General features: G+C 37.7%; 2 protein-coding genes across 2 annotated transcripts; both read right to left on the bottom strand.

The window, feature by feature from the left end:
• Nucleotides 1-880: 880 nt before the first annotated feature.
• PKNH_1107100 (nucleoporin NUP205, putative) lies at nt 881-6352 on the bottom strand (the record flags this gene model as incomplete). The annotated part of the gene is made up of 1 exon (XM_002261211.1): nt 881-6352. The coding sequence occupies one exon, from the start codon at nt 6350-6352 to the stop codon at nt 881-883; it is 5472 nt and encodes a 1823-aa protein (XP_002261247.1).
• A 2067-nt stretch (nt 6353-8419) lies between these two features.
• Nucleotides 8420-11848, bottom strand: PKNH_1107000 (pre-mRNA-splicing factor ATP-dependent RNA helicase PRP16, putative; the record flags this gene model as incomplete). Its single annotated transcript, XM_002261210.1, has 1 exon — nt 8420-11848. The coding sequence occupies one exon, from the start codon at nt 11846-11848 to the stop codon at nt 8420-8422; it is 3429 nt and encodes a 1142-aa protein (XP_002261246.1).
• Between the last annotated feature and the right edge of the window lie 1772 nt (nt 11849-13620).

Genomic DNA, 13620 nt, shown 5'->3' with positions numbered 1-13620 from the left:
CCATCACTTCGGATGCACTTCACCATTGGGCATACCCTAATCTGATTAGACCCGTTCACCACGTTGCCGCTCAAATTGGATAGGAATCCTAAGGGAGTCTTATTCTGCATGTTTTTTTTAGTGTGCCTTCTCCGTCGTGACCATCCCCCTACCAATGTGCACTCGTGTTCGATAAAATACAGTTGCGTTAAATCGCCAATATTGAACAAGTGCTTACACCCCTTTTTTTTTTTAAAAAGTGGTGAACGATCCAAAATTCTGGATTAACATTTGTTTATGTTTATTTAAACATACGATGAATTTGGAAAGGAGAAGCATTCGATTGGATAGACATATCGAAATGCTCATTTTAAACGTTTGTCATTTATTTAAAAAAAAAAAAAAGAAAAACACAAATTTTATGTTAATTTGGGTTGATATACCTATGTTCATACGCATTTTATTGGAAAAAATGGTGCACAAAAAAAAAAAAAAAAAAGAAGGGAAAAAAATAGGGGCCAAAAAATGTACGAATGGGACAATACCAAACGTGATGGACCCCAAGGGGGGGGGAGGAGTCATATATGCAAATGGAGCCATATGGGAAATGATGAATCGGGCTCCTACTCACATATGAACACTTCAAACGTATGTTTGCACAAGTGAGTAGGCGCATTTTTTTTCGCCCGCTGGCATTGATTTAAAATTTTAATAAGAATATTTTTGTGGGATTCATGCACCCCGCATGGACAAGTAGTTGCCTAGGCAAAGGGTGTGACAACGTGCGCTTTCAGGAGCTCCTGGAACAGCCTCTTCAGGATAATGTGAAGCAATATAGCGTGACCACCTCTGGGGGGGGCACCTCCCTTTTTCACTTGTCTGCTCCATGCAAAGAAAGGGGTTACCTCGAAAAGATGGTGTTTCCCTTGTTAGATGGATTGAAGACTGAGGGGAAGTTGGATGAGCCGTTCTGCTGGAATCGGTTAACGTTGCTGTTGGTTCCAATGTTGGTGCCACCCATGATGCCGCCGTTTTGGTTGATCAACCCGAAGTTGCTTGGGTTGTTGTTGTTAGTGTTAAAATTTGACATGGGTGGTTTGTTCTGATTTAGAGAAGAATAGGTACTTTTCTGGAATAAACTACTGGACATATTGGATGGCGATGTCATTCCTGGTGTGTTATTGGAGAGAAAACTGTTACTTGCATTCTGGAACAAATTATTATTATTATATGTCGTGGGGTTACTTATTCCTTTATTTTCATTTGAGAACATGAAGGAGGATTTATTGTTGTTAGTTAGGAACAGGTTATTACTGTTGTTGGTGGGAGTGTTGCTTGCGGACATCATTCCTACAGATGACCTAAACTGGTTGTTATTTTGTGAACTAAGCAAATTGTTCGTGGTATTTCTACCGGTGCTATTGTTATACGACAAACTGTTGGCGTTACTACCGTAGGATACGTTGCCGCCAAACATACTTCCCATGGACGTGTTGTTACTACTTGGATTATTAAACATGTTGCTATTTTTATTGCCTGAATTTATGTTAAACAAATTGTTGTTACTGTTACTTGATAGGTTATTTGCACTTGTAGCAAAGATGCTATTTTTGGAGGTGCTATTATTCTCGAAGTAATTCCCATACTTATTGGCGGAAAGGGAATTGTCCATTCGGTTATTGCTATTGATGTTGCTAGTGAGGTTGTTAAAATTGGTGTTTCTAGAAACAGTTGACATTTGCCCAGCGTACATACCACCCCTATTGAAGAGGTCTCCGCTTTGGTTGGCCTGGCCTGAGCTTATTCCTCCAGAGATTATGCCGGAAGTTCCAAAGTTTTGCTTGTTTCCAAAGGGATATGCACCAGTGTTTACACCGGTGGAGGTGTTACCCATAGAAGTGTTCGAAAAGAAAGTGCTATTATTCGTCCCGGTACTGGTCGTGTCCTTATTTGCAGAAAAGAAATTACTACTCATCATTGGATTCCTGTTGATTGATTGGGTAGATGAGAACATGTTATCCTTCAACTGGGGGTTACTACCACTGGTGAAGTTTTTTCCAAAGGGGCTGCCGCTATTGTTGTTACTTGAGAAGATATTTGTGTTGGATTGATTGTTAAGGGATAAGAACATGTTTCCACTGTTGTTATTCTGGCTATTCATGTTCATGTTCATGCCGCCCGCTGTGTTAGGGCCACTGCTGAATAAGTTACTTGAGCCCATTTGCCCACTCTTCGCGAACTGCGAGTTGGACATACTTGTGCTATTTGAGGGGAGGCCACCGAAGAGGGTGTTGTTCGTGTTGGCGCTGACATTGGCGCTAACATTGGCACCGATGCCCTGGTTAAAGAGTCCCGTATTTCCGCTCATCGTGTTGGTCGACATTCCTAGCGCACCACCGCCACTATTGCTGTTGAAGAAATTCCCCTTACTTGCACTTCCGCTCGTTCCAAACAGGTTACTTGTCCCTCCTCCCAGTTGCGTGCCTGGTTGAGTAGCGGTTGGATTATTTCCAAACATATTGTTAGACACGCTTTGTTTGAAATTACTTCCGAACATGCCAGTCGAACTGTTCGCCGTTCCCCCAAAGAAGCTGGAGCTGTTTCCAAGCTGGGTTGCGCTACCACCCGTGGCCGTTGAGTTGGTACTTCCGAACATCCCGCCAGAGGTGCCCCCAAGAAAAGAGTTGCTTCTGTTTTGGTTAAATCCGCTCTGGGGGCTAACGTTGTTCGTTCCAAACGTGTTGCTCGCAGGGCCACCAAACTGGTTAGAAGATCCACCAAATTGGTTAGAAGACACACCAAACTGGTTGGAAGATCCACCAAACTGATTGGAAGATCCACCAAATTGATTGGAAGATCCACCAAACTGATTGGAGAGGCCGCCAAACTGGTTTGTAGAGGCACCTGCGGGGTTCATGCCGCTGGTCGCCGGGGAGGCGTTGAAACTTCCGAACATCCCAGCGGTGGAAGAAGTACCACCAGGAAATACACTTCCGGTGCTCTGACCAAACATCCCGCTAGTATTGCTGCTGAGGGTGGAACTACTATTCATCATCATCATGGTGTTGTTACTAAATGGGGAAGCGGTCCCGAATTTGTTGGAAGAACCAAAGTTTCTCATTCCAAAGGAGGAGAGGGGACCAGTACTACTATTGCTGAAGGTAAAATTGTTGTTAGTATTAAGAGCAGTATAACTTGTCTGGTTTGGAACAGTCGAACTGGCGCTCATGTTGGTTATCGACTCCGGGATGTAGTGAAACAAATTGAAGGCATTATTAGTATCCACAGAGGAGAGGTGATGAGATTGGTTGTTCTCTAGTAGCGATTTAAAACAAAAATCTGAAGCCATTTTCAAAGCTATCAAATATTGATTTTCTTCATTCCATCTTTCGTACTGTTGATTAGGGTATGAATTATTACAAAGGTTTAATAATTCTGGGAGGATAATTCTGGAGTAGGCAGACCTAAAGTCATAGGAAGTGTCACTTTTGGTGAATTGTTCTTCTTGTCTGTACAGTTTGACAATTTTTTCAACAAATAATGGGGAGCTGAAACCAGGCACAGAACAATACTGTAGGAAATTTTTCTGGTGTTGGTCTGATAAAGGATCCAGAACAAAGGTAATAAAATGATGAACAAAATGTTCACTTAAACAAAAATGAATAAAGAAAGGATGAATAATTGGTTTGTTGCGAGTAAAATTAATACTGTTAAAATATTTCGAGATATTTTTTTTATTATCATGAACAGATTTTACAATGTAAGATGCTTTCCTTTCATCATTTAGATAATTTTTTATGTGACGTTGCCCAATTTTTACAACCTTCATATTTTTTTTTTCAAATTTTTCATACATTTCGAAGAGTAACATTACATTACTGTGAATGTTGCATTTTATTCGATTTATCATTAGGCTTTGTTTATTTAGCGTGTTGGTGATGTGCTCCTTGTAACTATTTGTGTCGTATGCATTGTATAGCATAGTCTTCCTTATGATATTTTGCATTTGATCTTTCTTCTCTAGTATCATTTCCTTCAATTCCTCTTTTAGGAGATTCATAATGAAGCATGATTCATCATCTGTGTTGGTAAGAAAGTTATAAACATTATCTATTGGCTGGAATCGTAGAATGTCCATAGTTTTTTCCTCTGAAAAAAGCTGTGAATAATCACTCAGAGAACTATCCATATATTTTAATAATCTGTTCACATTTTCTACAATGGTAAAATTATTCATATTATTGGTATTTATATTGTGTATCTTTTTCAACTTAAAGGATATGTTATCCAATTTCAGAACACCCTTAATAAGCATTTTATTTTTTTTCTCTAAATTTGTTATCATGGATTCATGCTGTACAGTTTCGAATTTAATATTTTCGAATTCTTTTTTATCTTCAATGAGCTCTCTGCCCAATTCGTCTAAATCATTTTGTATATTTTCGATCCTTCTGAGCACATTTTTCATATCCTCTGTATCTTCTTGCGCTTTCTTGTTTAACATCTCGAAGGAGTTTTTCCACTCAGGAACAACTTTATACACTTCGTCAAAATTTGGCGAGTCCTTTATGTAGCTCAAATTTTGACGTTCATATATGTTGTTCAGGTGGGGTACAATGTTGATGATGTTCCTTGCACACAAATTTCGATGTGTGTAATCACATGTCCCATGGTATAATTTGAAAACATTTTCATTTAATTCTATCATGTCATTATTTAGGTAGTACATAAAATCGGTTCGTTCTACTTGTGCAGTTTTATTATCGAGGGGATTTATCCTACCGGAGCTGTTTTTTTGTAAATCGTTTAAGTTTCCTCCCTCGCTGCTCTGTTCTTTCCCCTTTTCATCCTCCGTAGTGTTTGCTAAACCTTCAGTTTTTGTTTTCCTCATAAGATATTCATTTTTTTTCTTCATATACATTTTTTTCCGATCGTCTAGGATGTTATCTACATCGTCGTAGAGACTGTTGGTGCTTTCATCTTCCTCCACTTCATTCGTGCCGCTTCCCCTGCTTCTATCATCCAGTATAACAATTTTCGAAATTTTTTCCATGTTGCTTAAAATATCATCCGTATCATTTATGCCTTTAATTTTCGGATGGCACATATTAATAGTGGACGACACAAGTTCTCTAAATTCATAATTTTTTTTGTTTTGAAAATGTTTTCCCTTTTCTTTGTGCCTCCTCTTGGTTTTCTCTTCACTTGGAATTGTATTCACTCCGTGTGGGGGGATAGGAATTTGTTTCTTCTTTTTATCTAGCCTTTCCCCTTCATTTTGTATTATCTTTGTAACGGATTCATCACTTTTCATCATTTCGTCCTGGAATCTAATCCTCCTAGTTGCCTTTGCGCGTGCAGGACTCGCACCTTCTTCGTTTCCCCCCTCATTGTGAATTTCTCTTCCTTGCCGTGATTCGATTGTTCCTTGGCCATCCTTCTTCGCGTTATCCCCTTTAGGGGTTGCCATGCACGCTTTGTTATTTCCCTTCGTGGTGAGAAAGATTTCGTTGTCCCCGTCAGACCCGCTTATGACGGAGTACAGATCGTCTTCGTCGTCCTCCTCTTCGCCATCTTTGCATTCGCCTTCCCCGCCTGGAACATCGGAGTTCTCACCCTCCTGGTTATCACTATGGCCATCTGCAGGATCTCCCTGCGACGACTTCCCATTGGCGCATCCTGCACTTTTCGGTTGATCAGTGTCTGGTTCTCCATAACGCGCCGCCTTCTCTACGGGTTCACTGCGGTCGGGTGTTTTATACCTTTCGTCTTTCTCTTCTGTGTGGCTATTCCTGCTGAAGGAAAATAGCCTTTTCCAATTATTTTTCTTGCCTAATTTTTTTCCTGACTTTTCGAGCGATTCCAAGAAATCATCATCGTTGTCTTCATAACTATTGTTGTCCCCTCTATTGAGAATTTTATTTACATACTTTTCCTTTTGATCAATATATGTTGCATATTCTTCATCCGACATGGAGTCTTCAGAATTGTTTTTAGTATTACTTTCGGGATGATGGGATGCGCTCGATTGATTGGTCCCATTTACAGAGTTAAACTTTTCATCCTCATCGGTATGGCTGGCATTTTTTTCCACCTCTTCTTCTTCCTCCTCCTCATCGTCGTCATCATAAAAGTTGTTTTTGTAAATGGAGCTCACACATGAAGATTGGTCTGAGACGGTGACGAATCCTTCGTACGACTGATCATTGTCCTCGTGTGCATCAATCTTATCGTATTCTCCAGTGCCGGGATTTATGTCTTCCCCTTTGGAGTTTGAAATACCATTCTTATTTTCTTTGGATTTTTTTTTATTTACATAATTCTCATATTTATTCATACCAAAAAACTTTGCGCCATTGTCATCTACATCCATAGTTCGTTGTGTACTGCGTTGTTTGGAAGGTAGGGACAGGCGGGTATGCGCAAAAAAAAAAAAAAAAAAAAAAAATAGTTTACTCACTCATTTGTATGAAAATTACAGGGGGAGGGTTAAACAAACATATATCATATGAGAAGAAGACTAGGGGAGAGGAGTTACGTAAAACAAATTAGGAAAACAAGTGTGGGTAGGGAGATGGGAATTCAAAAGGTACGCAACTTCTCGAAAGGAAGGAAAAGCATGTTAAACGTTTGCGTGAAATCCTATTTGTGCATATTAATTTAACTTTTACCTTTGCAGAGATGTACATATTATATGTATGTATGTAGTTGTTTCTCCTTTTACATATATAGCATACCCTCTTTAAGCATGAAAACACGCACAGTTTTTTTTTTTTTTACATGTTTCTCCTTTGAGGGAAGGAACATGCTTTATGAGGAACATTCACCCCCATGAAGCATTCAAATATAAGCATTCCCCTCTTTTCATTCGTCGGGATTTTAAAATGTTATGCGATATTGCTTTTTTTTTTTTTTTTTTTTTTTTTTTTTTTTCCTTTTTTTACAATGAGAAACTGGGCGCAATTTTTTTTTTTTTTTTTTTTTTTTTTTTTTTTTTTTTTTTCTCTCACTTAAAAATTGTACAGTACGTCATTTTCCTTAAACGTCACAGTGCTGATATATGTATAAACCGAGGCAAGTAAATGTGCTTACATGGTGGAAAAAATTTAATTAGCTTTGAAAAAAAACCCTTTTGACAAGCAAGGAAAGATCAAGTGGAATATGCAAGTCAACCCAACGATGAGTATGTTGGTAAAAAGAAGAAAAAGGGACATCCAAAAGGACGTTTAATCCTTATTTTTTGGAAATATAAAATATGTGTCCATATTTTTCCAAGCAAAAGGTTTAAGAAAAAATCTCGGCTCCTTCTTTGTTGTACTGTTTGTGCCATTTTTTGCTGCTCCTTTTTTCACAATTTACGTATGAGGAAATCATGAATGGCCTTTTTTTTTTTTTTTTTTTTTTTTTGCAAACAATTTTCACGCTTCCAAATCTTCGACCTCCAACTTGTTTTTACATTGTACCACTTGGACAAAATTTGACAGAGCTTTTGTGGGAAAAAGGGAAAATGCTGCCTCCTTCCGTCAATGTAGAAATGTGCAATGCATGGAAAAAGTTGTTCCATACGAAGGAGGTAGATCCCATTTAACGCAAAACTTCTTTTAAAAGGATAAAATTTAAGCATGGCTGCATGTGCAAACTCACGCATAAACGAAATTGTCTAACTGGTAATACCATTTGTCATGGCTATCTTACATAACCCTTTCCCTTCGAGGGGAAATGAATGCACATATGGGTGTATACACACGTGACTCCCCCTGTGGTGCAACAGTATACGTGCATAAGTAGCAAAAGTGAAAAGGGTCAGACAGGGGAACCCATCCGCGAGTAATCCTTAGCATTTAGTTCCTTCTTACCCTTCAAAAATTGCCAATCCGTTGGTCGAAAAACAGGCAACTGAAGAATTGAAAGCATGTAGTGGCAATTTTATTATTTTCACCCACATACACCTGTATCGGCAAAATAACCCGCACATTGGCATCCCGTAAACCCTTTTAGTAGCAACTCAATTTGCAGGGAAAACAAAATTGTGTTAAGAGCAACCCCCATGATGGGACGTTTGAAAAAAAGTTTAGCCAATTTTGCAGAAAATAGGGGTTTCAAAAAGTGGACAAAAAAAAAAAAAGGGCAGTGTTAGCGCTAAAGCAACACCACATAATTGAGGCAAAGGTGCGAATAAAATAACACCCCCCTATGTGTACAAATAGGAACACATGGGAGCTGTAAACAAAAAAAAAAAAAAAAAAAAAAAAAAAAAAAAAAAAAAAAAAATTATGAATACTGCCAAAAAGGGAATGCGAAAGGTTTATGCAGCGATATGTACAGTTGAGGAAAGCTACGGATACACTGCACAGAAGGAAAGGTGAATGAGGGTGGGGTTGATTTTCCCCCCTCCATACACATACCTATTTGTAATTTGCCAATCGCGTGTACACTACATTTATGAATTTTTCATGTAAAAGAAGAGTGGTCCCAATTCGCAAAGCCATTCAGGATCGACCGTAGTCACATTCCGCATGAATTCCTTTGTAGTGAAAACAATTTCTTGATATACGACATAATCAGGAGTGTAGCCAATGTTGTATAGAGACGAACTGGGATGCACATGGCATGAAACGTTTGTCCTCAAATTGACATACTCTGAAATGGATTTCAATTTGGCAGCATTGTGAAAATAACCAGAGCAAATAGTTTTCCTGACACATTCCCATTTATTATTACAAGATGCATTTTTCATTTTCAGCGTTTTAATTATATCAGTGAGTTGTGAATATACTTCCTTGGCTTTATTGAGAGATTTATATTGAATAAAATTTTTTGCGCACCAACTAGCGGAATAATTATGGGAACGCCATTGTAGGTAGATATTTAACAATGTGAGATGGTCACTTTCTGGGACAGTGAATTTTTCCTTCTTGGATTCGATAGCTTCACTATTTTCCTTGGCTTCTAAAAAAATCGCTGCTGAGGATAGCATACTAACAATAATTAAAATTTCCTTGGTGCATTCAAAATTTTCACTATATATAAGAATTTTGGATAGAGGAGGATCCAAAGGGAAAAGAATCATTTTTTTACCAATGTCTGTTAAATTCCCTTCATTATTTATAGCCCCAAGAACCCACAATTCGTGTAACGAATTTATAATACTTTCTCTGCTAGGTATATCAATAAAATCAAATTCAAAAACATTTTCTACATTTAAAGATTTTAGTAACAATACAACATTTGCTAAATTGCTTCTCTGTATTTCTGGAATATTATTTGGGTATAAATCACAGAGGAATGTATTTTCTGTGTATAGTCTGTAGCATATACCTGCCCCCGTTCTTCCTGCTCTTCCAGATCTCTGATTTGCATTTGCTTGTGATATGGGTGTAATTTGAAGTACATCCATTCCTATTTTCTGATTATACACCTTTAATTTGCAGTATCCACTATCGATAACGTATTTTATTCCGTCCAGGGTGAGTGACGTTTCTGCTATATTTGTTGATACAATTATTTTTCGCAAATCGTATTTTTGGAAAATCTTGCTTTGCTGTTCACTGGATAGTTGGGAATAAATGGGGAACACGTAAAATGGATAAATCACATTTTCTGATTCGTCCTTCTGCGTTATTTCTTCTACATCCAATGGTTGTGGACCATAATCACTATCGTCTCCACTGCAGTTACTATCGTCCTGGTGATGTGGTTGGTTTTCCCCTGCATTTTTGCCTGACCGATCCGTTTTTTCGCTGATAATGCTCTTAATCTTGTTAAGTGTCTTCTTCTTATGACTTTTGGATTCTTTATACGACTCGTATACCTCGTAAAATCTCTCGCTAAGTAAGTAGCATGTAGCATTTATATCCTCCTGACCTGTCATAAAAATTAGAATGTCTCCAAAATTGTTGTCGTAATTATTATCCGAGATGTGGATTTCAATCGCCTTTTGCACAGCGCATTCTATGTAATCATTACAAGGGCTCCTTAAATATTCTAAATGCACCTTGAAGGTTCTACCTTGTATATTATATATAGGGGCATTTCCAAAAAATTCTGAAAACTTTTTTGAATCTATAGTGGCTGATGTGACTAACAGTTTTAGGTCGTTCCTCTTTAGACAAATATTTTTTAATATACCTAACAGTACATCTGTATTGATTGACCTTTCGTGTGCCTCGTCCATTATGATGACACTGTACTTGTCCAGATCCTTATCGGTTAATGTTTCTCTTAATAGAATACCATCTGTGACGTAACGAATTTTAGTATCCTTGGTTGTGTTGTCCTCAAATCTGATGGTGTACCCAACTAGGGATCCAATTTCAACGTTCATTTCATGCGAAACTCGATAGGCTACTGAAACAGCCGCAACTCTTCTGGGCTGCGTACAACAAATGATTCCATTTTTATGATAGCCATCTTCATATAAATACTGCACTATCTGCGTCGTTTTTCCAGAACCCGTTTCTCCCACGATAATGATAATATTGTTATTGTAAACTGCATCTAACAGTTCCTTTTTGGATCTAAAAATGGGTAGCGATTCTTTTAGTTTTAGTAGATCTGCCTTATCCTGAAGAGTGCTTTTTTGCTTCTTCTTACTTTCTTCGTTAAATATAGTGCTGTACATTTTGTCCTTCTTGTAATCGAAGATATCCGTATTCGTTTCTCCATCTCTGTCTTCATCTTCGACAAGGTCACCACTGCGCCCATAGTTTGTCGTAGAATTGGTTTTCTTCTCCTTGTACATCTTTAGCAGTTCCCCTAATTTACTTCTCCCAATTTCCCAGTACCTGTCCCTCGCTTTGGCATTTTCATTTTCGTTTTTGAAATATCTTAAGAATTCGCTTCCTTTCTTTGCCGCTTTTACAAAATCGCAAGTTTCGTCCTTCACCACAGTTGAGTAGGAAGTGCTTGTCTTTTTCATATCATGCGAAACAGCATTCCATTGATCAATCACGCTGTTATGTTCGTGCTTCTCTTTTCTTCCCCCTTCTCCGCTCTGTGTGTCATTTTTTAGTATTTCAATAAAGGAAGGCGTTACGTGTCTCGTTAAAACAACCTTTCTAACTTCGTTCGTACTATTGGCTTCATTAATTTTTTCCAGTTGTAACTTATTGTACGTGGAATGTACTCCTCCTTGTTTTAGCTTATTGAGTTCCCACAAGTTATTGTCTAAATTTTTTTGATTTACCTTTTTACCTGCACTGTTCATGCGCGTGGAGAAATTCGCTATCATTTTTTTCTCCTTGTGGTAAGTAGAATCTATATCCATGTTGTAAAAGGAATCAACACAGCAATCGTCTTCTTTGGAGTACCATATTTCGTCCATAATTCGATCGTAATTTCTTTTGTAGTACTCCTCTTGCTTTTTCTTATCATCGGGCGCTCTATAGTCACTGCTCTTTGTATTTATGTTTCGACGTTGTTGTTCTTCCTTGGAGCGGCGTCCATCTTCACGCTTCCCTTCACGTCCACGCCCCCTGCTCCGACTGCTCCGGCTGCTCCAGCTGGACTCCGACTGGTGATCACGCGCATGCTCGTCTGACTGTGAACTACTGTCCACGCTATTGGCACGCTTTTCATTTTTGTATCTTCCTCCAAAGTTGCTCTTTTTCGCATAAACGGTTTTTCGCTTATCCGTTTTGGGAAAATCACTGCTCCCCCTTTTTACAAATACGAATTCCTTATCAACAGCATGCGCATTTTTAAATACGTTCCCTTGGATAGTGCTACTACACCCCTTCTGCTTCTCTCTATTTATTTTTCTACGCTTAAAAGTTAAGTTATCACCAGATGTTTTTCTGTTTACTTTCTCCACTGCTCCGTCTGCGTCATCAGATGAGGACGAGTTGTACAAATATGTTTTCGCTATCATTCGGGTAAATCAAGTGGGGCAAAAGAAAGGGACAGAAAGAAAAAAAAACGGGGGGAGGAAAAAAGAAAAAACGTAGAAACCAGCGTACAACTTTGTAGCAGAGGTATCTACAAATATTTTCAGAAGCCCCAAACGTATATGAGTTCGAACATGGGTGGGGGTGGTTTTCTCTTGTCTGTGGAGCAGAGGAGCGAATCATAAAGGTGGCCTAGCCAAATTCGCCTCTTTGTATGCGGTTACATGGAGGTGTTCGCCTACATGTAGCACATATACACAGTGCCGCGATTGTGTGGGGGTATACATAATACGTATATACATATAAATACATATACATATTATATATACCCCCTTCGCAATTAATTTTCCACTCACAAAAAACTTTATTTATTTGTTTGTAACTTTTTTAAATAAAGTGGACGATTATGTAGTGGGTTGGTTTTTTATTCATCGAACGTATCCTTCTGCTCGCTCGCTTTAGTGCTGTGTCTGCACAGAAAATCGGCCAAGACGGCACGGAGTTCAAATGAACAAGTCTGGGACGATATTTTCAGAAATTTTTTTTTTTTTTTTTTTTTTTTTTTTTTTTTTTTTTTTTCCCTACATTGTATGACGACTTACCATTTTGTTTTTCTTTTTATGGAAAACTCAGTTTAGTATTCATTTGGTCAATCCATAACTTTTGCAATGCCGTCTGTTACTTGTTTGTTAGTCTGTTCGGATGAGAATCAAAAAGTTTCGCAGTTTGTTTCATTTCCATAAAATGGGGAAGACGCGGAATGAAGGAGAAATTCGAAAATGTGCAATAAAGAGGGTATATATATATATATATAAACAGACGGGCAAAAAATAAAATAAAAGGTACTTAATGAGTCATACTAATTGTGAATATATTTATCATACGAACTTGGGTATTTCCCATTCAACAGGCAAGTACAAATGATGCTTTCTCTTCCCATTCGTATGGTACTGGGAAGTATTTTTGGAAAAACACATTTGACCGGACGGCATAATTAAAAAATAGCATTATGTAAGTAAACCCAAAACCCCCCCCCTATGTTCTGGATATATAACAAAACGCAGAATTAAAAATTTATTCGCCCGAGCCTATTTGTTTGTTGCTTCAAAATTTTACATTTCCATTTGAAAAAAAGAATTTCTTCTTTTTTTTATGAATGCAAAATTTTGACCATTTAAACATAAAAAGGTTGTTTTCAAATTGTAGTTACAGTTTTGTTTAATTTCCGTCAGCATCTATGAAAAATGCGCAAATGAATATGTGGTTTAATTGGAGAATTTTTTTTTTTTTTTTTTTAAACGGATATTTTATAATAGCGCTGAGGAGGATCATATATATATATAATTGCGTCCCTTAGATTTTTGTATACGAACGAGTAGAAGGAAAGAATTGTTTGTCAAAATAATTGCTAATTATGAGTAATTCCTTTTTTTTACCTTGTTTAGTGAAAATCAGCATTTTTTCTTTTTCCTTTTTTTTCCTTCTCAAGGATGTAGAAGTAGAAACGGAATGAAGCAGGCGCGCAAATGCATATATATGTATATACATGCAAGTACTACGTATATGTAGGTACTACGCATATATAAGTACTCATGTATATATAATTTGGCCTCTAATTTAAATCATAGCCATATATATGGCCCTATGAACACAGCATTCAATGCAGCTGCGCGGTTAGCTCATAACATGAAATATATATATCAGTATACTTATAAGTATTCTTATGTAAATATGTATTGGATATATATACACCCCA

The sequence above is a fragment of the Plasmodium knowlesi genome, assembly GCF_000006355.2.
Source record: "Plasmodium knowlesi strain H genome assembly, chromosome: 11".
Taxonomy (NCBI): Eukaryota; Apicomplexa; class Aconoidasida; order Haemosporida; family Plasmodiidae; genus Plasmodium; species Plasmodium knowlesi.
Note: the sequence above shows the minus strand (reverse complement) of the source record. Positions and strands in the feature narration are given on the sequence as shown.